Source organism: Lissotriton helveticus, chromosome 11, assembly GCF_964261635.1.
Source record: "Lissotriton helveticus chromosome 11, aLisHel1.1, whole genome shotgun sequence".
Classification (NCBI taxonomy): Eukaryota; Metazoa; Chordata; class Amphibia; order Caudata; family Salamandridae; genus Lissotriton; species Lissotriton helveticus.
In genome coordinates, this window is record NC_136072.1 from 848983684 (window position 1) to 849008187 (window position 24504).

Consider the following 24504-nt stretch of genomic DNA (forward strand, 5'->3'; position numbering starts at 1 on the left):
GATTCCGCAACTGATGAATCCGCTCACCACCAACTTATGCATGCCATGGTCTCCACGATGCAAGGGCCATACACCTTGGATCTGGGCCAGACTTTGGAGGCTCCACACCAGGCGTTGCGATATCCAAGCAAAATTCTTAGTTCCATTCCCATACCACACTACGAGCTGGAATCCCGTAGACGATGTGGGCACTTGAAAGTCCACCACACTTCAGGTGTCACAGGTAGGCAGTGTGGGTCCCTCTTAGGAGATCTGTGAGGTCCTTGAGAACTCTGAAAGAACAGGTGGCAAACTTGACAAGACCTTGGAGAGCACACTTCAGAGTGCCACATAGCAGCAGGTAGTCGGCCCAGACCAGCCACTATTCAGGAGGGGCATGCAGTCACTTTCAATGGCAGTAATCCTACTTGTGCACAACAGAGTTCACTGGCAATGTGCACTACGTAGTCCAGGTTCTCTGGTCCTACATCCCCACAAGCATATTTCACCCTGTTCTGCAGGATGGCACCAGTAGTTATACTGGAGTGTGTCTTTGAAGTTGAGGGCAGTTCAAATGATCTCCCTTTGAAACACAGATCTCTCCCCTAAATTTCCATCTTGTCTGACATGAGGCAGTGGAATGCAGATCCTAATCTTTAGTGGGACCATGATCTGGCTCTGGAGTCCAAGTGTCAAAACCTCCTCCTACAATCTCTGCAGCCAAGCCCAAAAATGGCAGAGGTCGCCATCCCAATTAAATGCCCAGTATTTATAGCTGTTGCTAGGGAATGCATAGATGTCTTCCTACAACCTCCAGTGTGGGCTGGAGCCAAGCACCATGGCACATAAAGAGTTTCAGAGCATAGAAATACCCACATTCTAGTAGTGGCATTTCTATGAGAATCGTAACAGAGCCAACTTGACCACTGGCAAGGGGTTGCCACTGCGAATCCAACGATAGGAAACATCATGAGGCTTCTCCACTGCAATCAACTATTGCAGCCTGAAGTAATATCACCCATTTCCCCATCTTAGTTTAAGGGAAGGGCAATTCTTATAAATAGCGAAAACAGAAATTGTTATTTCTCACTGCCAGGGTCATGGGGCACACTGGTGTACCTGCTCTTTCACCTACTTCTCGCTTCACCTCTTAGGATGTACCCTCTGGGCACTAGGGTGGAAGTAAAAGGTCCCCTCAGGATGGCTAGTGACTTAAACCGGCCACTCTGAGTGAATGCCGCAATTGCACGCATCAGCCTGCAATAGCAGGCTGGACACGTATTTAAAAACACAATCAGTGGAAAGCACAAACCAGCCTGCAATGGCAGGCCGGACACATATTTAGAGACACAAGGTAAGCACCACTTCCTAACGTGCATAGGAAGCTAGAGCACTTTCACACTGTATTTACAGGGGGAAAGCGCCCTAGGCCCTAAGGCCACCACAATAGAATCAGCAAAACCCAGAAGAAAAAGGCAAAAAGTTTGGAGAAATGCTACCTGAAGGATTGGGGTCTAACAGCCAGTTTTGTGCATCACACCTCCTGCAAGAAACAACTGCCAACAGGGTTATCATATAACCAACTGACTGCCTCTGTGAGCTTTAAGTGATTTGATTATCATCTTGCTACCTGTTCCTAGTGTAAAACACCGAATGACGTCAGTTCCTGGATGCACTTGGAAGGGAGGGGTATTATGAGGCAGATCGTGTCACTTCCGCTTTTTCTTAAACTTTGCAGAATGGTGCAAAGCACGTGAGAGCGATGGCTCGCACTTTCCAAGCTCAGTCTGTAAGGCTGACAAATTGCACAGTTCAGCTCAGGTGCCCCTGTGGTCCCCTCTGAAGCTTCCACCGATAGCACGGCTCCCTTAATATTCAGAGGCCTCTCCCCGCGGCCCTTCTCGTCCATCTGCCTCCTTCCCACATTCTGCTCTGAATGTCACCTCAATCGGCAAATGGTTTTTGAAGACATGTCTGGGCCCAGATCCAAGCCATTACCGTTGCTGTAAAATACATTTCTTGTTCTTAATAATTCACAATTTCTCCATGACAGCGATGGTACCCGGGAGGAACAGGCTGCCTTCACATTAAACTTCCCTTCAATGCTGCTCAGTTTCACCTCCAAACTGACTGCTAGCCAGGGCAGGTGCCTTGAACTTTCTTCGTTATTCATTTGGGAGGAAAAAAACATAAAATAAGTGCAGTGGTTCAATGTTTTTGTCCGGCCCCGCGGCTGGCACTGCTGAATACTAAGGCAGTCAAGTCCACATCGAAACCTCATGCCTCTCTGGCTTCCACCACCATCCAACAATCCCGGGGTATTTAGCTCCCTTTTGTAGAATATGTCTAATCCCTGCTTTCGCATTCTCTCCCTCGTCCTCTTTCTCTCTCTCTTTTCGACCTTTCACAATTTTCCTCTGGGTAAAACATGCATTGAAAAATAAGTTCCAAAAATTTGCGCTGGTCCCCACCACCTGCACAAATTAAGCACTGCAGATGGACGTTGATGGCTTCGAGTGAGAAGAAAAAAAGAGTTCCGCAGCATCACAACCTGCGTTATTAAGGCAGGGCCCAGACTCAAACATGAATTCTGTTGAACTTTCTGACCTAGACTGGTCCTGTTAAATTTAGAAAACATAGAACAATATAGTGGCCAGGCCTGTTCCAAACTGTTTGAGCAACCCTTTATTCCCAAACTATGAACACTGCCTTTACTATTTTCCTTTGTTTGACAGGTGTCCAAGGGAGCCTTTGGGAGACCTAGATAGAGGCCTTCACAGCTGAGCAGTAATCAAGACCTGAAAAGATGATGGATCTTCAACGCCACTGTGCTCTAATAGGGGACCACAAGACGCGTTAATGTAGGCGGCAAGGTTCCGCTACCACGTCCACGTGCGAGGAGAGACTTAGCTCCTATTCGATGAAAACACCCAGATGCGTACATATACTGACTTTTGAGGGCATAGTTTCAAGACATCAACACAAAATCCAATAGTCTGGAGATATTCATCTCCACAAGCAAGAGTCTTGCTGTCGTTACATTTACGTAGTTACTCAGCATTCAGAGTTGCACCCCTTGAAATGCCTGTCTCTGTGTAAAGCATAGTGAAGAGGCTGAAAAGCCAATCGCGCATAAAATTCATGGTATGAACCTCTAGGCTTATTACCCCTTTTTCAAGGCCAGCCTGGAAACCAAAAGTCGCCCTGGCGAAGATACTGCGATCAGCCTTGCTTTCATCTTTTCCTCGCTCTGTCCGTCTCTTCCCATCCATCCTCCATTCTCTCTTTTCTCACTCTTTTCATCATGTTCTCTCTATCTCTCACTGTCTACCCACCCCCCCTTTCTGCAATTCATCTTGGGGGCTTGGGAAAGTAACCGAGGCGTCAGCAGCAGCCTTGGTCTTTCAAAACTGGCCTCCAAAGCATGGGCGTCAATTCACCAAAATCCAGGGATATAGGAAGTGATATCACACACCATTTGACCTTTTTTTGAGTCACACACACACATGCTCCAACATGCACACACATTTACATTCTCTCCAATAAACACACTCACCTACAAGCATGAATACAACATACATTTAAAAGCATTTTTTTCTTACCTTAGCTGTCAGATAGGGTTATATTCCACCAGCGAATTATTACCCAATATTGTATTACACTAAGAGTGAATAATATTATTCACTATTTGTTAAATACAAATTTGACAGAAAACCATGAAAATGGAGCTCCAAACGACGTTCATTAGGGTGAGCTGCTCCTGTGTTCAAGGCATTTGCTACCTTTGAAGCCAGGGGTCGCAAAGGCAGCATCAGGGGTAGCAAGGGGCAAGCCAGGGTTCGCAGCTGCGACCCCTGGTGAACCCTAAATAAGGTCCATGCTACAAGAGCTCCAGCGCACCAGGGAATTGCCCAATGGATTAATAGCCCATTCTGGCCCTGTCCTTCTTAAAATACATAAGGTGATGCTATGTAAATTTGGAGAGGGCATCTGGCCTTCTCACTGTCAGCGAGAATAAGCACAACCCATGCCACAACCCAAACAAGAGATGAGGTATTGAAACATTATTTTTCTCATCAGGTTTATCAAGCCCCCACTTCAGCAAATTAAACTGCTTGCATACATAACTGGACATAACAACTCCAATTGAGGTTAAGAGTAACATTAAAATGCATTAAAAAACAAATACATATATATTTTTTTCAACCACAGAATCACCGCCGCTGCTTCCACTCGCTCTGTCTCCTCACGCAGTGGTGAGCCGCTTTCACATGTAAGCACAGCCGCAGACCAAAATTGTGTCAGCCAACACATACAGGAGCACACTCAAGAATTCGTATAAGAATCTTCTTTTATTTGTGCAGAACCCCCCTCAGCACTGACAGACGCGTTTCGCCACTCCGACGTTGTCGATGTCATGACAACCCGTCAACCCTTTTTTAATATTTCAGACATTTTATCGTGAAGTAGAAATGATTTTAATATCTGTAATCCAAGGATAGTTTGCACTTTTGCACTTATTTAGCACAATTTGCTGTTTTTGCGCTTGCACTTTACTTCTGGGTTGTGTTGTGATTAGGGCAGCCTATTTGAGCTATGGTTAATTGACATTATTATTCTGCATAATTTTAGCCACTTGGCGCATAGTAAGGTGACATTGGTTGTCAGTTTTTTAAATCTTTTTTAGAAACTTTTCTTTTAATTATGCTCAATGTCAATTGCACGTATTTTTGTATGTATTTATAGTTACTATTTTAGTATTTATACATTGAGCGTATTTTGAATCTAGAAGAAACACATACGAATAGTGAGTATGTTGTTTAGCTCTATTGTATGCCCTACGCTACGTAACCTTAGTGTCCAGGAAGTCATTATAAATAAACCATTTTGGTTCTGGGGTGTCATGTGATCAAGGTTGTGGTGACGCAGCCGAAACACGTCATGCTGACCGATTTGTGGTCTGCACCTGACTTTTACTACCGGAGGAATAGGTAGTACAGGACTGTTGGAGATTATATATATATATATATATATATATACATATACAAACAAACACAGCAATGGTGCATCTATATAAATTAAGTATATAGAACAGAAATCCCAAATTCAGGTTTTATCATTCATAAATCTGCAAATGGGTTGAGAAAAATCCAAAATTCATGCAAAGATGAGTCTGTTTTCAAACTGAAGCATTTTTTCCAGCTCTCCAGAAGATCTAAGGTGCCCACATTACAAATTAGTGCCCTCTCCTAACAAGCTGGAAATATGTTTTTTTCATGAGCAAATTAGGTCCACGAGTAACGTAATGGAGCAGCGGTGTTTGCTCTAATTTATTTACATCATTTTACACACAAATGATTTGTGACACCAATTTGCATGAAAATGACAAACCTGTGTTAGACTTCACATTAAAAAAACATAGGACGAAGTTCTGATTTAGATACTGCATCATAAAAGCATACAGAACATTAGAAGTCGTTTTCTGTTGCACATAACCGTTAATAATCAAGTGTGAAATTTGCCACTTTAATGACGCATTCTTGTGATTAGATAAATATGATATTAAATGATAACATAGACACTCATATGTGAGAATTAAATGTTTCATGTGTTAAGTATAAATAGCATATTAGAATGAATAACGGTGGCACTGAAAATGACAAGAGAAAAGTTGGTTATACCCGAGGTTATGTAAAGATGGCTTTTCGTAAAACTTATCTTTGTTGTGACTTTAAACTTGTGTGCTGTAATAATATGATGTGCAAAAGAAACTTACCTAAATTATATGTGAATGATCATGATATATAAAAAATGTATTGGTACCCAATACTTACAAAAATTAATTGCAATCACTTTGAAGTGATATTAATTCGTTCAATTGAAAGATTAATGTATTAATTGTATTAATTCTATGTAATGCGAGATTCATATTTTAGGCACAATTTCATTGTGTATGAGCTGTATTTCATGAAGGCCTTGACTTTGCTTTCGTCCCCAATGTGAATTTATGAACTGAATAGTCTGAAGCCAATGGAAGCTTTTGTTACCACTTGTGTTCTTACACTCCATTGGCTTCTTTGACGTTTGTAGCCTACGTGACTCGCTAGACTTGCAACAAAAGTGTTACTTCATAGAGCAAATGCTTGAGAATGGATAGACAAGGGATGCAAGGATGAATTCCCCTTCTTTCTGAATGCTACAATGATCGTATGACTTAACTACAGTGGCTGTAAGGAAACTGTGAGTAATGGATTACTTAATTCTTCCAGATCTGTATACTTTTTACTTACTACATCATCTCATCCTATTGAGAGCAACCAATGGGACAAACAGGTCTGACAAATTTGATGATGTCAAGGGGTGTAAACCTGGAGTCAATGGAATATAATTGCCCAGATTTGGGGACAAATGAGTGTCACCCTTTACCCATCTTGTGGTATAGAGACTGACGATTTGGACATCCAGAAACAATGTGAACTGTGACGAAATACTGCGATTCTCTGCCGGCTGGTATGCTAGCGTAGTGGAACCTTTTCAGCTGAAAAGGGTCACGTCAGAACAGCTGTGACATTGACACTGCAGTGTTTGACAGAGGCAGATATTCTGTCTTATGAATTGGAACTGGTCATTTGGAACTCACTGAACATTCCTAAAGCGTTGGTATGAGAGAAATGATTTCCCCTGTTGATAAACCTTCTTAAAATACTAACTTCCTCAGCTGTGGTAGTTAATTCCCTTTAAAGTTGGATCTCGTAGAGTTTGCTAATGCTTTATTAAACCTGATTTAATTTGAATTTAGGGTTGTGTACTATTCATTGAACCTTAAATAAAAATACAAAATTAAGATTTAATTAACTTTGCTGATTCTGACTCATTATTTATTTGCGACTAAACTCATTTTGATTTGGTGGTGTTCATTTGAAACAGATGTGGAGCTTTGAATGAAATGCATAATATTGTATGTTAGCAATTATCATATCCGTTGTCCTCATTTGATAATTGCTCATTCCCTAAATATTCCAGTCCCTTTCAACACAGAACAAGATCCATCGGAGGACCGTAGAGATTTGGTTTTGTAGCGAAGGTTAATCTGAGATAGGAGAAAATTTGAGAAAATTATCGTATCAAATTAAAGTGGGGCCTAACACATTGATGCTACAACACATGAGACACCTCTGTAACAAAAATGTTCTTTTCTATTTCCCACACTGCAAAGTTTGTGGTTGCATCAATTCCTAAAGGCTAAGGACATGATCAAAGAGTACTAGTACGGCAACAGTCTCAGATTTACCTAAAGAAGAGAGAGCTCCAAAGAGATACGTTTTTCGGTCAGCCTTGAAAGAAATTATGTTCTCCTCCCAAGATATATCAGGGGCAATATATTCTATAGCTGGTTTCCCAAGTAACTATAGACATGCCTTCAATATGGATGTCTTCTGAGTTGGAAGGAACTTTTGTGAGGACATTAAAGCCCTCCCCGACAGTCCTCATAGGACAGATCATTGACCAATAGACAATAATTGGTTTTGCAGAAATAACTTTCACATATCTATGACCAGATCTCAGAGCTCCATTGCAGCCTATGGGCAGTCGGGTGACTATACCCTTTGGATGCCATCATGTAGTATGGGATCTTCTATAGCAGACTGCAATATTATAGATTTGTGATTGTCATCAGCAACATTCCCATGACGTGGAGTGGCCCCTAGAAAGACATTCCTTGAATACATTGGCATGCTATGCTTGATTATTTGCTTGTACCTTCATTTGAGATCTACAGATTTTGTGTTGTGTGGGGTGGATGATGTATAGTGCTCAGAAACAAGTCCTTATCTCCTTGGCTCTTCCATGTTCTCTACAGTCCAGTACTCCAGTGGCCAGAGTGCCCCCCTGCAGAAACAACTGAGGAATGAGTTTTGGTTTGTTTCTGGTCCTGGGTACGGGTGCTGGGTCCTGCAAGTTGTGGCATTGTTAGTCCTGGTGCATGGGGACTGAAGATGGAGTTTATTCATTTTTTCTTATTTGCCTTTCTTCAAAATCTTTGATCTCAAAAGTCACTGTTAAGAGTCTGAGGGAATATCTAGAGAGAAAACTTTTGGCTAGCACACTCAATTGCATGGGAGTGGACCCACCACCATAGATGACTAATGCTAATACCTGTGATGCTAGCTGACAATAAAGAGTATGCAGAGTAACCAGAATGTTTGGAGGGGTTTCCAAAAGAAACACAAAATCAGGGAGTAAGCTATGTGAAGCTTCCACAGATTTTATGGAAGGAGCATGATGAAAACACAAAATTGTAATATTGCAATTACATGAGTGTGCCGCAAAAATGTCTCACTGAAGGAGCACCTGTAGTGGGGTCTCTCAAGGCATCAACTTCATACTTTCAAGTGTCTGGTGCTGTTTTCTGGATCTATCCAGAAAATCTCTGTGCATTGCAGTTTCCATAGACCACTCTTCTCCAGATGTCCATGTGGCCATAAACATTAAAGAAATAAACTGCACAGCTGCTGTAGTCACTCTTTTCATCGGCATCCCAATGCACATTTGGCACATAGCAGTTTGCACACTAACTCTCCACGTCGCCATGCCTTCCAGTAACAGCCAATGGAAACCTGGCCATGTGTAACAGGCCTCACTGCCAAAAGCATCCTGACATTCTGTGGCCACTGAAATTATTGGACCCGATGGTTGAATATGACGTTATGAGAACATTGTCATAATCAGCTGTGCATTTACTTACCACAGCACTGGATAAGAAGTCCATAAAAAAAGGAATGGGATGGCGGGCAAATTGAAATATTTTCTACAGCCTCAGAATAAGATGCCAATCATTATTAGTAATTTCAGTGGGCAGAGTGTCATTAAAAATGAATACCAAGACTGATTTATGGTGATGATCTGATTAAGCAGTGATAGGAGTAAAAAACAGAAATGAATGTGGCTTGGGCTTGACACAAACAGGTAATTCCAGCCCTCTTAGTCTTTCCACCAGCCTCATCCCTGCTCTGGTTGAAATGTGATCAGCTCTTCCGGCCACACCACAATATCAAAGGTTTCTTGATAGAAGCTTAGCTGCTGTAGCTGATAACTAGAGGGTGCTCACTATAACGGCTTTAGAGGAGGATGCTAGCCTTGAATGCAGTCAAAGTTGTATAAGTGAACTTGGAGAGCTTGCCTGTCCAAAGCTTCTGGGGTTTTCTCAGACATTTTGGGAATTTACTGTTGGGTTTTTGAGCTTGCAAATGCCAACCAGTGCTGCAAATACTCACAAGTGTATGCTAAAAACAGATATTAGCAGAGCCAAAAGGTCTGGCTTTCATTTTGGTTTCAGACTTAAATATTTTAAAAGGTCTGCAGTAGTGAAATATCAGCATTAAAAACTGCTGATTTGACCCCTTTGCTGCTAGGTCTCTCCCTAGCCCTCCTGTGCTAAGCCTTTTATTGGGCTTTTTCGGTTATTCTAAAGGTACCCAGGGTATGTGGATTCCCCTTGAGGGGATGAGAAACTAGCCAAAATACAGCTACATTTTGGTTGTTTTGAAAAAAATGGGCAAAAAGTTCAGAAGAAGGAAGGGTTTATTTTCTCCCTGCAGATGGCATCAAAGAAGGTTTGTGGTGCTAAAATTACCATCTTCCCAGATTTTAGAAACAGGTATACCTGAATCAGAAAGCCACATTTATCAATACAGTATTGCCATTTTACTGATAGATAGACCATTTTCCTATTTTTTGTGCTTCCAACCTTCTTCCGGTTAGTGGTGAAAACGGGCCTGAAACTCATGGTGGATCCCAGAAAGCTATACATTTCTGAAAACCTGACACCATTCTGAATTCCGCAAGGGGTCATTTGTGTATATCCCTCAAGGTTTTCCTATAAAAAGTAACAGTTGAAATAAAAATAATATTGAAAGTGAGTTAAAAAAAATAGCCACTTGTGCCTACATTTTCATTTGTAACATCAAACTATGGTAGATTTTCAAAAGCAATATACCGTTACGTCTGTGGGACCCTTCTTGTTGTGGTGATATAGAGTGCTTGTCAGTTCACTAAGAACTGTGGTACCCAGAGCCAATAAATGAGCTGCACCCTGCAATGGTTTTTAATTGTGTACCCGGTATACAGCAATTCATTTGGTAAAATATAAAGAGTGAAAAATAGGTATCAAGGAAACCTATGTATTTCCACAAATGGGCACAAGATACAGAGCTTAGAAGCAGTGGTTATTTGCACATCTCTGAATGTCTGGGTACTCATACTAGCATTGAATTAGAGGGCGTTTCTCAAAATGACAACTTTCTTACACACTGTCTTACATTTAGAATGCGCAAATGCAGAGAAAGACAACTGGTGATAACATGTGTTCTACTTTTCTGTGGTTTCCTAAGTCTCCCGATAAAATCAGTTCCTCACTTATGTGGGTAGGCCTAGTGCCCGCAACAGGAAATGGCCCAAAACGCAGAGTGGACACATCACATTTGCCACTGAAAACTGACCCTTTTTTGCAATGTGCATAGCTGTGGATTTTGGAACCTAGCCATGCTGGCATCTATGGAAGCCCATCAATTATGTACACTTTTAAATCCAGACACCCAGGGGAATCCAGGATGGGATGAGTTATGTAGCACTCGCCAGGTTCTCAAATATTGACCCCCAAAAAAAACACTTTTTCTTCACATTTCTGTGTGGGAAAGTTGTGAGATCACCAGGCTGGCACAAGTTTCCTACCACCCAGCATTCCCCCGGTCTCTCGATAAAAATGCTACCTCACTTGTGTGGATGGGTCAAGTGACAGCAACAGGGAAGGGCTCAAAACATATTGTGGAGACATCAAAATTATCTATTACAAAACTAACTGGTTTTGCAAGACGGGCACTTGCGTTTTTGGTCCTGGTTTAGGCAGCCATCTAGGTAATCCTACCAAACCCAGTCATTTTAAAAAACTAGAGTCCAGAGAGGTGTGACTTTCATGGATACCCCAAAATCTTCTTCCCCAGAATCCCCTTCCAAACCTCAAAAGTATATAAAAAATCACTGTGCTGGCACAAATTTCCTACCATCCAGCATTCCCCTCAGTCTCCAAATAAAAATGATACCTCACTTGTGTGGGTGCCCAAAGCAGAGTCAGCCTAAAATCGTATTAAAAACCACTCCCCTTTTAGCCTTGCATTGGCTCCCTCTAAATTTCTACATGGTTTTGTCCCTTTCCTGAGCACAGGCACTTGGCCCACCCATACAGGTGGATAGTTATGTCAGTGTTTCTATTGTGTTGCTAATAACTTTGGCGCCATTTGACGAGTCTACAAGAAACTTGCCAAAGAAGTGCTTTAATTGGCTTAGATTGTGCATGGAAGATTTTGGGGTGATCCAACAAATGGGGGCTGAGAACAAAGAGGGGTCCCAAAAACACAAAATCCTCATGCATTTTCCATAGACTTCCTTAGTTAGGTATACAGCAAAAAAACGCTGAACGGAATTACACCAAATTTGGCAGTAAGTTATATCTTGGTCCACAGATTGTGCTTTTTGTGGTTTGGCATGAATCAGTTCAATAATTTTTGAGCAATTAAGGATCAAACATTTTTATATACCTGAAAGGTTGGGTTTGAGATGAGAAATAATTCAATATAGTGGACAACTCATGTGTGTTTTTTATGAGCCAAATATGGTCCAAAAGGGAAGAGGCAAAAAGATCTGAAGCCGCCATAGACCGCCTCGGCAAATGTTAACACTCGGTAGCAGAGGGCAATTTATGCAGTGGATCATAAGTACTCACTAGAATTTAATGTGACCACTCTAAGGTTCCTCAACTGTAAAGACACCCATAGTATTAAGAGCAAAACATCAGACATTCAAGCTGACACAATCTTGCTTTAGAAGAAGAAGGAATACTTTTAGTAGTTTGCATCAAACTGTGACCTTGGTCAATGCAGACACATTATGTCACATAGTATCACACATCCACAAATCTGGATCTTACATATTTTCATAGGTTTACAGACTGCTCACAAAACTACCATAGCTTTGACCATTGTTAATAAATACTTTTTTCTGGTCATGCCCCGAACTACATGAGCTCACTTATACAGTAGTGTGTGGTTTATGATAAAAAACAAAATACTATTTTTCAGGAGCCAATATCTAAAAAAAACAATGTAAGGAATAGTAAAAACTTTGAAGAGAGAGGCCAAGAGCATTATGGAGTCAGTATTTAATTCCGGGTCTGGAAGACAAGAAATATTTCTTAAGAAAACTGCACAAAAACTTGATTCAATACCCTCCAAAATAAGGGAATTGGACATTTGTGCAGGGTGAACTAGTGCTTCGGGTCATTTTAATATGTTTGTTCTTCCCACCATCCTAAACAGAAAGAAAAAATGGGGAAGATTTCGGAGGATAGAGGGTGTCACAGTAGGGCCCCAAAAATAGATAAGGGATGGCGACAAAGTCCAATTTTTTTTTTAAATAGTAGGTAGAAATAGGGCATTGTAGGTGTGCCTAATTAGAAATTATTCATTTTCTCTGAGGACGTATTTTGGATCACTTGGTTTCTTAATCTTACAAAGTACTCCCTATTAGAGAATGTTTAGAGTGTTACCTTCACTCACCTCCGCAAACTCATTTGGTCACGTTTTTCCTAATGACTTCCAAAGCGCATGCTTTAAGTTTGAGGAAAACTCAAGATTTAGAAGCCCAAACTTTTTTTATGGTTTAACCCCTATGTGTGGAAGAGCATTCCCTGGATACACTGTAGTTTTTCCCACCCTCACCATACAATAAACATGAAAAACTGTAGCATGTTTACCCTAATGCTAGCTTAGAGGGAATCCCTCTTTTGGTATGTTTTAACATCCCACCCACATCTCGTGAGAAAGGCAGGCATTATTACCTTGTATCGCTGCCTCCTGCAGAAGCTGATACAGCTCTGTATAGTCAGTTTGTTGGAGGTCTCGCTGCTGCCGGTCAGAGGAGGTGGATCACCATGGTCCCGGTAGCAGCCTAGGTTTCCAGGCACTAAAAGAAAGAAATACAGAAAGCATTATTTGAATGTCTTGTATAACATGACTGTAGTGCTTGTGAAGACCATGTTTGCAAGTATTCCGAATGTGCAGAAAATTGTTGGTTAAGAGGCAAACAGATAACTTGTGTTGATGTGTGTATTTGAGGTTTGGACTACTGATTTCAGGTCCAGTTTACAAAGGATTTTTTTCTTTGGGTGACATCAGTCAAGTCTTACAATGTGCAGAATATTCATGTGAGAAAGTTTAGCAGTTACTTAGCCAATATTTAAAATATCAGAATATTGTTATTCGTCATGATTTCATTTTAATCGATGTCCCTTTTAAGATGTCTTATATTCAAAGTTGTGCACACAAAATTCTTATGATAAAAGCCCTGGTGCTGCACCATACCCATGTCATGGGAGTCCCAACAACACTGCATGTCAATTTCACACCAAGCACTACCACCACCACCTGTGCTTTCCAAAATCACCTCTGCCCTAATCCATGGCATGAGTCATGTCATTCCAGTTCTACTTCCACAACATACCCATGTTATGCAAGCCCTACGGTATGCAGATATATTGCCAGCCAAAAAACCACAATATTTTTCCAGTTTACTATGTTCTCCAATTGCCAAGTATGCTTCAAGTTGTTCCTGAGTGAAACACACAAGAGGCTTTTATTTCTCAGAAATGTTGATGACACAGTAAATACTGATTCCTAGAGCCTTTTGCAAAGCAGCTTCAAAGGTACATGCTGTTAATTGTAAGGGTATTGAACCCGATTTGTGAAAAAGTACAAAAAAAGATAGTTCATAATGCAACAACCCATAATAAAACCTAGGGGCGCAGTAGGTAAAATACCCACCACGCACTACCCGGATGCATCACCAGCTTTTTCTAAAGGTTACCTCTCAAAAATTGTTGGCTTTTCAATGCTTCAGGTCCACCAAGCGCTCATATTTATCACATTTGCTAAATTGCTACATACTCAGCTGGTCATGTATTGGACCTTATTTTTGCAGCTGAGCGTGGTATGTATGTTTAACTTAAAAACTGATTCTATGGTTATACCACACTTTTACTAAACTGATACAGTTCCAGTCTACAATTAGCAGGCTAGTCACCTTATTACATGTCGTTACAGACACTCTTTCTAGTCCTGGACTTTCTGATCACAATCTAATGCATTCTGACTGTTTTATTATTATTATTATTATTATTATGCGTTCTTATATAGCGCTCGATTACCCATAGGCATCTCGGCACTTGCCTTGGGAACCCGTCCTGGCTTTTTCCCTGTGAGATACCAGTACTGGGCCTCCCCAAGGTGAAAGCCAGGCATCCCGCCGCGGGGGGGCCGTATGGGGAGATTAAGCAGCTAATGCCCAGAGCTGCAGAGTGTGAACCCGTGATTCGAGAAGGCGCCGAAACGAGAATTATCGAGTCCGTGGATATTTGGGCTCAAGACCCTGCCACGTCGGGAATTGAACCCTGGTCCCGGGTCTGACCTCTGCTTCAGGGTCTGCCTCCTCTAACCAGTGAGCCACACTTCTCCACGTTTTAGTCTTGCTTTGCTTCAACTAAAGTAATTACACTAACATAACTAAAAACATTGATTTGCAATTTAAAATTCCAGGACTGGGAACCGTGTCCATGATGACCTGGTCCTGGAGTGCTGTGGTTAACATATTAACAAGTGAATCTGATGTTCGGCACATTCTGGGACATCTTCCATCGTAGACGGCCTGAAACATCTGTGTTTTCTTTCAGTAATACAAGTTCTAGGGCCGGCAGTAGTGCCAATAATGACTAATGTCATCAATAGCTCCCAAGAGTCATGCTGTGTTCTGAGCTCCTGGAAAACCACTGTTAAAAAGCACAAATAGTGACATTTACCCAGTTATAGGCAATTTAAAAACTTCTTGGTGTGTTTGGTTGTGCAAGTACTTACGTTGCAGCTCGAATGTCTCTTTTGCATTACTACCTAAAACTGTGCTCTTAAAGGTAGATGAATACTGATAGTACAATGATATCGCTGTCAAAATATGCAATATGTTATGAATAAATACAATAAATTGTGTTTACATCTAAAAAAAAATTTTGGTACCTGCCAGTGCCGTGCCATGAACATGCACACAAACATTAACAGATGGCGTACGTCCACTCACTCACCAGGGCACCCACACATGCTTGGCATTGTGGGAGACAAGCGGGGAAGTATCAGGTGATTGACCAATGCTGAGATTTGGAGCTGATCTCTTTATTTGCAGATAAAGAGGTAAGCAATGACAGCCAGAGGCCTGCTGGGGCCCTTTTCAAGGGATGGGTGATGGCTGCAGTGTTACTTTTAACTCCTCAATTGAGATGTAAAAAGTTATGCGAGCTGGCTGAACAGTTTCTCTGGATTTATGACAAGCACTCCAATAAAACACAGCAGTTCCTCGTTAATGTCCTGTAGTATAGCTCTTTATCTGGCATTTCAGCATATTGTTCTCATTTTCATGTTTTTATGTGTGATGCTGTAAATATTATGAGCTTTTAGTCGACACTTGTTGAAAATGTGTTGTAAAACAAAATGATCTACCCCACTGCTTAGGTTGAGCATTCAAGACCGCTTGTATATACTTTAGTATATACTTATATATGTATGTACTTTGTGGGCTCTAGATATCAGCGCTAGGACTTGTCTGCTTCCGCGTAGGGACTTTTTTTTTTGTTCAACTGCCTCTATTTAACTGTCTTGATAGAAAACGACCAGTAGAGGTCAGTAAAATACCAGAATTGCTTTCTGCTTGTTCAACTGCCTCTATTTAACTGCTTTGATTGACAACGACCAGTAGAGGTCAGTAAAATACCAGAATTGCTTTCTGCTACGGGACTTTCTTTTTATTTATTTTTCTGGCAACTGCCTCTATTTAACTTTCTTGATAGAAAACGACGAGCAGAGGCCAGTAAAATACCAGAATCACTTTAGCATTCTCTAGATTCCAGTCCATAGAAATTGTCTTCCACGAGCACCTGTAAACAATAATATTTTTTTCAAATCTTGTATTTTCAGTGATATAACCACTGAAAGCCCTGATTTTATATTAAAAACATAGCTTTGGAATATACCATTTTCCGCTGAAAGGCAATATTTCATTACCATGTGTTCCCATACCTGGCGTGTCATGCCGTTTGGTGCTTACTTTACCTCCATGTTAAAGAACAGTAGATGTTTCAGCACCCAGGCTAATGTGTTGCATAGCTAAATACATATAAGGCCCCAAAGGCGACACCGATTGTATTGCAAATGCTTGTTTTGATCTTGGATGGAAAACACTTCCAAGCATTTCTTGCAGTAGCCTAGCTCTCTTGCTGTATTACCTGCACATAGTATGGTTGCTGGTGTGATAAATTTGCTAGTGCTGCCTTGGGTAGCAGTCCGACCCCAGTGGTTGGGGCCTGTGCTCACTCTCGCCTAATTTTGTGGTAAACCCTGTACCTGGCCCTATCTTGCAAGCTGATGAGAAAAATGCAACAAATACAAACTGTTTCCATTTACTTAATCAACTGCATATCCATCACCATTCAAGGACACATAGGTTAGCTTTGTAACCCTCACCAGCAGTGCTCAGTTCCTGAAGGTGTGATATAAGGACGATTTAAAGGTAGGACTTTTGCCCTAGAACGCAGCTTGTGAAACACCTTCCACTAAACATAGCATGAAGGTACACTTGGCACAATATTGACGTATTGTGAAGGTAGGAATGGTATTGTGTGAATCTACTTTGGAGGAAGGGCTGAAACAACGTAGGGATGCTTTAGAGGAAGCGCTGGCATAATAGGAACTATTAACATGCTGTGAAGTTGGGGTTGTGTGCTGTGGCAGGGGCAGGGTGAGGAATGGCTGGAATGAAAGGGTATGCCTTGGAGGTAGCGCTGTCATTCATGGGTTAAATTTGAAGGTAGGACTTATGGGACATTGGTAGAAGCCACAGAACAGAAACCACATATTCTGTGATAGAAAGAGAAGCCCTAGCTTGCTGTTGGGTAATTAATCACCCTAAGTTTTATGTGTGGGTTTTACCTTTTAAGGTAGGAACTGACCACAAACGCATAACCTATATTTTCAAAGGAGGAAGAGGTTTGGAAGGAAATGTCACACTGTGCATATGATGGTTGTTGTCAATGATGTATTATAATTTTGGGATGGGGTTTATGAGAGTCAGCAAAAATGTGGTGGTGGATATTTATCGAGAATGACAGTGAATGAGGAGGAAGCTGTTGAAGAAGTGTTTGACAGAGAGGAATGGGCAATCGATGGGCAAATGGCAATAAATGTGCAAGATTGGGATGCTGCAAACGAGAATCATTTGGTGATGAAAGAGGTGGAATTGAAAGTTGCATGTGGGTGAGGCAACGAAGGTGAATTGAGTTAGGAATTGAAAGAGTATTTAAAAGTCAGAGATGAACTAAGCATAATTGGGGGGAAGCTAAGGAGGCGAAATCAAGTTTTCCCTCCTAGTGGGGTTTGAATAAATATTATTAACATTGTGCATGAGGAACAACTGGGACTTGGAGTGACGAAAAGGAAGGTGAAGCAGTTATTCTGGGACCCCGGTATGTACAGTGAATTGGAGGAAAAGGTGATAAATTGTGTTGCATGTGCCAACAGTGATTAGATAAAGGTCATGAGGGAAATTCCTTTCCTAAAAGACAATGGGAAAAATTGACTACTGATTTCCTAGGGCTTGTATCACAGTTGAGGTCAAGAAACAAGTACATTCTGGTAGTGGTAGGCTATCATACTAAACGGTCTGTTGTAAATACTATGGAGCATGTGAACACAGCAAGAGTCATTAAGTTTCTGGAAGAAGTTTTCATGAAAGAGGAAATACCTAGAACTATTTTGTCAGATAATGGGGTGCACTTTTATTTCCAGGGAAATTACTAGTTATCTTTCCAGGATGGGACTTGTCCAGGAGAGTGTAGCTCTTTTCCGACCATAGCCCAATGGGTTAGTGGAGAGGGCAAACCGTTTAATAATGAAAAATATCCAATTATCGTTGCCCAATTCTCTTGCATGGAGAAAACAATTAAGGAGGATGATGTGGTCACATAGGACATCTCCTCATTCTGTGTCTCCTTTATCACCAGGAATGAGGAATGCTTCATATGTTTAAGTGGAGGAGTGAATGTCAGGGTTGATTGTGAAGAAGTGAAGAGAGGAGTCAAGGATTCGCTAGAGAAGAATGTACAGCAAAATAACAAAAGGAGGGGTGTGAAGAAGTGTTGTGTGCAAAGTGACAATTGGGTTGTTGTGAGGAAGGGGTGGTTTGCCTTTAAAGGAGATAGCAAGAACAAGGAAAATGTGCAAGTAGGTGACAGGAAAGGAAAAGAAAACCTAAAGGCATCGTGTTGTATTACATATATATTGTATTAGAGTAGGATAACATTGTTATAATGTTATAAGTACCGAATTGTCGTATTGTACTACTGTATTGTGTTGTTTAAACAATAAGGTTCAGGATAATATAAGGGGGAGATATGTGGTGATAACATGAGGGCTAAGTAACAGAATGTAGAATGTTGTGATGCTAAGAACATCAGAGTAGAAGTGTGAGAAGAAACTGGGAGGCCGGAAAGAAGGGAGGGCGATAAGATGGTCAGCTGGAGATGATCATGTGACATTACAATTAAAGACATCCATAATTAAAGGTGTGCAGACCTCATCTTTATAGTAGGGCTGTTATAATTTGCCTCTTATAGATTGGAAAGAGCTAATATATGGACCTGCTTAGGATGTAGAGTTGGCATAATAAGGGCATGCTGTGGAGTTAGTTCTGGCATAATTAGGGCATGCTTTGTTGTTAGAACTTTGTTGGTGTACGGGATGCTCTCAAAATCAGATAGTCCTAAGAGTCCTAGGGCACAGATTGTAGAACATCCTACCGCTGAAAATCAAAAAGCCATATACCATTTTTATTTACATATAATGCTCCTTTTTTTGCTTTCGCTGGTTTATTCCTGACTGGCACTTCTTGGATGAAAATCCGCGCCTACGGCACATGAGACCTTCAAGCCATGCAAATATTGCACCAGGCCTTTTTTCACATCTAGTGCATCAGGCATGTCCTTCTTACTCCAGCCAACCTTCCACATCATATTGAAGTAAAACTAGCTCATCTTCTTGCTGAGCTTTGTAAGGTAGTGTTTGTACCTGAATAGTTTTTTTATAATACACACCGCTTCTGCCCCCCTAACCTGGCTTGCCAGGTGCCTGGAGAGACTGGTCACCATAGCTTGTGTACCATAGCAGCAAAGCATGCACTGTTGTGTTCTTTCACTATTTGAAATAGTCCCCCAGTATGGTGTCGTTGGGGACCTTGGCTGGTTGCATGTTCGAGTCTCTGCCTGCAGCTAGGTTTAATGGTACTCACAGTGGCCAAAAGGAGGGGGCATCTGGTTAGTGATCAAATAATCATCCCATACTGTCTTTTTTTAATCGAACTGTCACCAGCAACAAATGAAACAGAAAAAGGTAGAGAGATTCATGAGCCTTCAATGAGGACAGCACCTAATAGGCACATAGCTGTCATAGAGAAGCAGGTGCAGTGGAACCATGTCTGGGGTGAGTGAGGAGTTTGAGTCTGAATACCAAATTATGGCTTGTGGTGTTGCATTCTAGTGCTTCACCTGTGCGTCTAGACCCAGGTGATCCCCTGGGGTCGGACGTGAGTGTGCACTATGTCGCGCAAGAGCACGAGAGTCGTCAGGGGCGTAAGTTGCACTCCTCCCGCCCTATAATAAATATGCTACTTCAAAGTAAGCACCGTGTCAGTGCGTTTGTCCACCACTATAAATTGGCAATGAGCGGACTCCGGACCTGCCGTCCCGACCGCCACATCATCCCCTGCCCTGGCTACACTCTCGGACCCCTGAACGCTGCCTGCGGGGGATATCAGAGAGGGATAGTGATGTCACACAAAGGACGCCCAACGGAGTAGACCAGCTGTATCCCTGCAAGCCCTGCACACGCGTTTACAGCGCGGTAAGAAGCCAGGGCTATTCCTGCTTCCCGCCAACCTCCACAGTTAAGCCCGCTGCCCCGAGTGTAGCAGTGTACTGCTAGCCAGGGGGCGCCAGCGTTTCCAGCAAAGGCATTGCCCAACACCTCCCACTGCCAGCAGACAGAGCCTGACCCAGGAGGCTGGAAGGTGCAACTGTCAACAAGCGCATGAGCAGACCTGCATGACTGTACCTACTGAGGGTCAAACGGCCACAGTCTCCGCCACAGTGCCACCCACAGCTGCGACCAAACACCTCACCACCCTTCACGGGAGCCATTGAACCTTGCCTCCTGCACACCGGAAGCCCACACACACTGCGACCAAGTCCAGGAAGTCTCCACCTCGTGCTACGCCCCATCCTGTGCCATGTGTGCTCAAACATTCTCCCTCACAAACCCGGTGCCGTTCCTCCAGAAACCAGGGAAGCCTGCAATGAAGTGGGCAGACTGGAAGGGGTACTTCCTAAACTACTTGTTGGCATTGGAGGATGAAGGGGAGGAAGAATTCTCAGGGAAACGCAGGAAGAAGAATCTGCTCCACCACTTAGGATCTGAAGGTTTGCGGGTTTATGACAACATGGTGAATAAAGCGTGAGCCTCAACCGTAGCGGATGTTTTCCAACATGCGTTGGAGGACTTAGACGCCCACTATCAGCCGGTCATCTGTACGGCCATTGATAGGTACACCTTCTTCCAGAGGAAAGAGGCTGACACGGAAAAGGTGGAAGATTATGTGACTGCGCTCAAGAAATTAGCGATAAACTGCAAATTTGGGCAATTGCACGATAAGTTAATAAGGGACCAGATAATATTGCATACAACCAGCTCCAACGTACAGGAAAAGTTGTGGGTGAGTGGAGACGCAGTTCTCCACGAGATCATAGCCATCGTCAAAAGGGCTGAACTCTCAAAACACTCTGCCGCCACCGCCAAGAAAGAAGCAGAGTCGAAACCTTCCATCTGTAAATGTAGCGAGTCTGCAGGGTCAAAAGATAAGCCACCGGCTCACTCACCCTATCGCCAGCCCAAGCGCACCACACGTACTTCGGCGCAGGGTGCAGCCTCTGGGGACAAGAAAGGGTTGAGCTACAGATGCGGCAGTTCCGCCCACATGGCTAACGACAAACGTTGCCCGGCGTATTGGGTCAAGTGTTCCTTCTGCAGGATCGTGGGAGATTTCCGAAAAGCCTGCAGGAAAAGACCCAGCAACACTTTGCTGAAATGCATCATGTACAAATCTGAACCCGACGAGGGAGAAGGGTCGCGAGAAGACGACTGCATACTCTGTGTGGATGACCAAGTTTGGGGCTATGACTGAACACTAGGAAGAAACCATTGTGCACAGTGACCATTGGAGGAGTCCAGGTGTCCATGGTAGCGGACTCAGGCTCCCCGTTCACCATAATACAAAAGACCGTGTGGGAGACAGAATTTGCTAACGTCCTGGCACCCCAATTCCACCACACGGAAATACACCCAGTTACCTACACCGGCGAGAACATCCCCATGGTGGGGTTCAGACCCCTCACATTTGAGTTTAAGGGCAGATCGGCCACAGGCAAACTGTATGTCACATAGAAAGGCCCCTTGCTCTTGGGATGAGCCGACCAAGGTGCCCTGGACATCCAACTCAATTCCTGTGGTGACATTTAGGTCCTCATGACCACTGAGCCGTCCACCCTTACAGAGGACAATCTGAAAAACGACTTTCCCAGTGTCTTTGTAGGTACCATTGGCCAACTATCCCACTTCATGCACAAGATAGTCCTGAAAGACGGGGCTGTACCTGTCAGCCACAAAGTGCACAACATCCCTTTTAACTGCTGAGAAGCAGTACAACAAGAATTACAACGCCTAGAAGAGAGTGGCGTTATTGAACCCATAGAAAGCGTCGAATGGTTGGTGCCCCTAGTGGTGGTGCGGAAACCAAATGGGAAGGTGCGCCTATGCATTGATCTTCGAGAATTGAACAAAAATATCCTCGTAGACAAGTTCCCCCTACCATGCATCTGCGAACTTCTGGCTCCAACCAAAGACATCAAATGGTTCTCTACAATCGACCTCACGGCGGCGTACCACCAGATCCTGCTCCACCCAACCAGTCGGAAGCTAACCTCCTTTATCACACCGTTTGGCTGCTACAGGTACCGTTGCATGCCTTTTGGACTGGCATCAGCTGCATCGGTGTTACAAAAACTCATACACAAACTTTTCAAGGCCAGCAAAAACGTACTGTATTTCCAAGATGACATCCAGATCATGGGAAAGTCCAGGGAGGAACATGATGCCACCCTCCGAGAAGTGTACGCACCCTGGCTGCCAATGGCCTCACGGCTGAACTAGCAAAATGCAGATTTGGACTGCGCTCAGTGACTTACCACAACAACCAATAGGAGAATCAGGGATATTTCCCAAACGAGCTAATGTGGCCGCGATCAGAGCAGCACCCCAGCCCCATAACAAAGATGTCAGGTCATTCCTCGGACTTGCAAAATTTTACAGCAAGTTCGTCTGCAACTTTGCCACAAAAACCCATTCACTACGACAACTCTTGAAAGATAAAGCCAGCTTCTGTTGGACGCCTAAATGCAACTGTGAATTTGAAGTGATCAAAGAGGACATTTGCGAGGCCATACCCCTACAAGGCTACGACAGTTGGGCCCCCAGCATCCTGACCACGGACACGAGCGACAGGGGTGGGAGCTGTCGGCACAGAAACCACGATGGGCTTTGCATCCCAGGCACTAGCACTCAACAAAGAAAAGTTCAGTGTGATTTAAAAAGAGATGCTAGCAGTCACCTGGGCCATGAGCAAGTTTAGACAATACCTCTGGGGCTCCCGATTCTGTCTTCGCATGCACCACAAACCACTGATAAAGGTCTTAACCTCCAGCGGCCATGCCACAGCCACCCCGCGCATCGCCAAGATGTCCCTCGAACTTCTTGACTTCATGTATGTCATACATTACCTCCCGGGCCAGAAAAACAAGTTGGCGGACTTTCTCAGTCACTCAGCTGCCATGGACAGTGCACCAGCGCCCAGTGAGTGGGACAACTATCAAAATTCCATTCATGGAAGACCACAAGAGCAGCATTAGTGCATAAGAATGGGCATCTGCTTACGACATTGATCATATGTTGGTGAAGGTCAAACCCTTCGTCACGACGGGGTGGCCGGAGAAGAGGCACATATCAGAAGACACAAAGAAGTATTGGGAAGTAAGGGATGAACTATCCCTCATTGATGACTCTGGTGTGAACCCAAGTACGTCATAGTCCTCGTAGACAGGTACTCCAAATGGCCCAATTTGTGTCGGACAAATGGAACACCTTCATGCAGAGAAACAAGGACGATCGTGCATGGATGAACATGAGGCTCCAGAGCAAGTGGTCACCCGCGGTGGTCAGAAGCAACTTAGCCAAACCGCAGAAAATATACATGGGTTAGGGTGAACCTGGGCCCACTCAGCAGGAAAGGAGACAGCAAATACAGTAAACCACTTCAAGTTCAGGAACTTTATTCGAGGTCTGCCCTCCTGACTGATGGCAAGATCTGGTCTCACTGTCGCATGGCGAAATGCAACAAAGAACTCTGATTGTCCAAGGACGACACAGCGCCTGAAAGCAGTTTTGATGGGGAGGTAGAGGACACAAGGGAAGGCCGCCCGTCAGCAAATACAGAGCGGCATGTCTTGGAAGGGTGGACAGGGGGTCGCCCTGAGCCAAGCACCAGCACAGACAAGACTCCGCACAGCACACCCCAGCAGACAGTGGAGGCAAGCAACTCTGGGAGTGAACAAAGTGAACTGAGCAACACAGGCACCACACCAAAAAGGGCAGAGACACACAAAGTATAGGTCTCTGGTACTTTTACCCACACAGGAAGGTTAGTGGTACCGCCACTAAATACAGAGAATTTGAAATGTAACTCCTTCCTATGGGACATTCCCACTCATCCCCCCCACCCCTCCCCTCACCCTTCCCCCCCGGTCATCATCCACAGCCTACGGGCAGGACTACCTCTTAAGTGAGGACAGTTCCGTTATCTCTCTGTTAATGATAAAAGGGGGAGATATGTGGTGTTGCATTCTAGTGCTTCACCTGTGACGTCTAGACCCACGTGATCCCCTGGGGTCAGACGTGAGTGCGCGCTGTGTCGCGCAAAAGTCATCAGAGGAGTAAGATGCACTCATCCCTCTCTATAATAAATACGCTACTTCAAAGTAAGCACTTTGTCAGTGCATTTGTCCACCACTATATGGCTGTGTTCTAAATTCCCCAAATGGGGGCTGGTGGGTCGAGTTTCCTTTCCTTCAGGATCTACAATGCAGTTGCAACGCCGCTATCACCTAAATCATACCTCTGCTGCTTCCTAAGTATGTGAAGTCACACCCGACCCATCCCATCAACACAAATGCACATTACTGGCCACTTCTACTTCTACACCAGCCTGACTATGACACCA

The 24504-nt window shown here is 43.4% G+C and overlaps 1 protein-coding gene across 1 annotated transcript in view; it reads right to left on the reverse strand.

Annotated features, from left to right (window-relative positions):
- KREMEN1 (kringle containing transmembrane protein 1) overlaps window positions 1–24504 on the reverse strand; it is a 327791-nt gene that overhangs the window by 72924 nt on the left and 230363 nt on the right. Inside the window, exon 4 of the mRNA XM_078667084.1 lies at window positions 12872–12996. Coding sequence (XP_078523210.1) covers window positions 12872–12996 — 125 coding nt within the window. The remainder of the gene's footprint in view (window positions 1–12871; window positions 12997–24504) is intronic.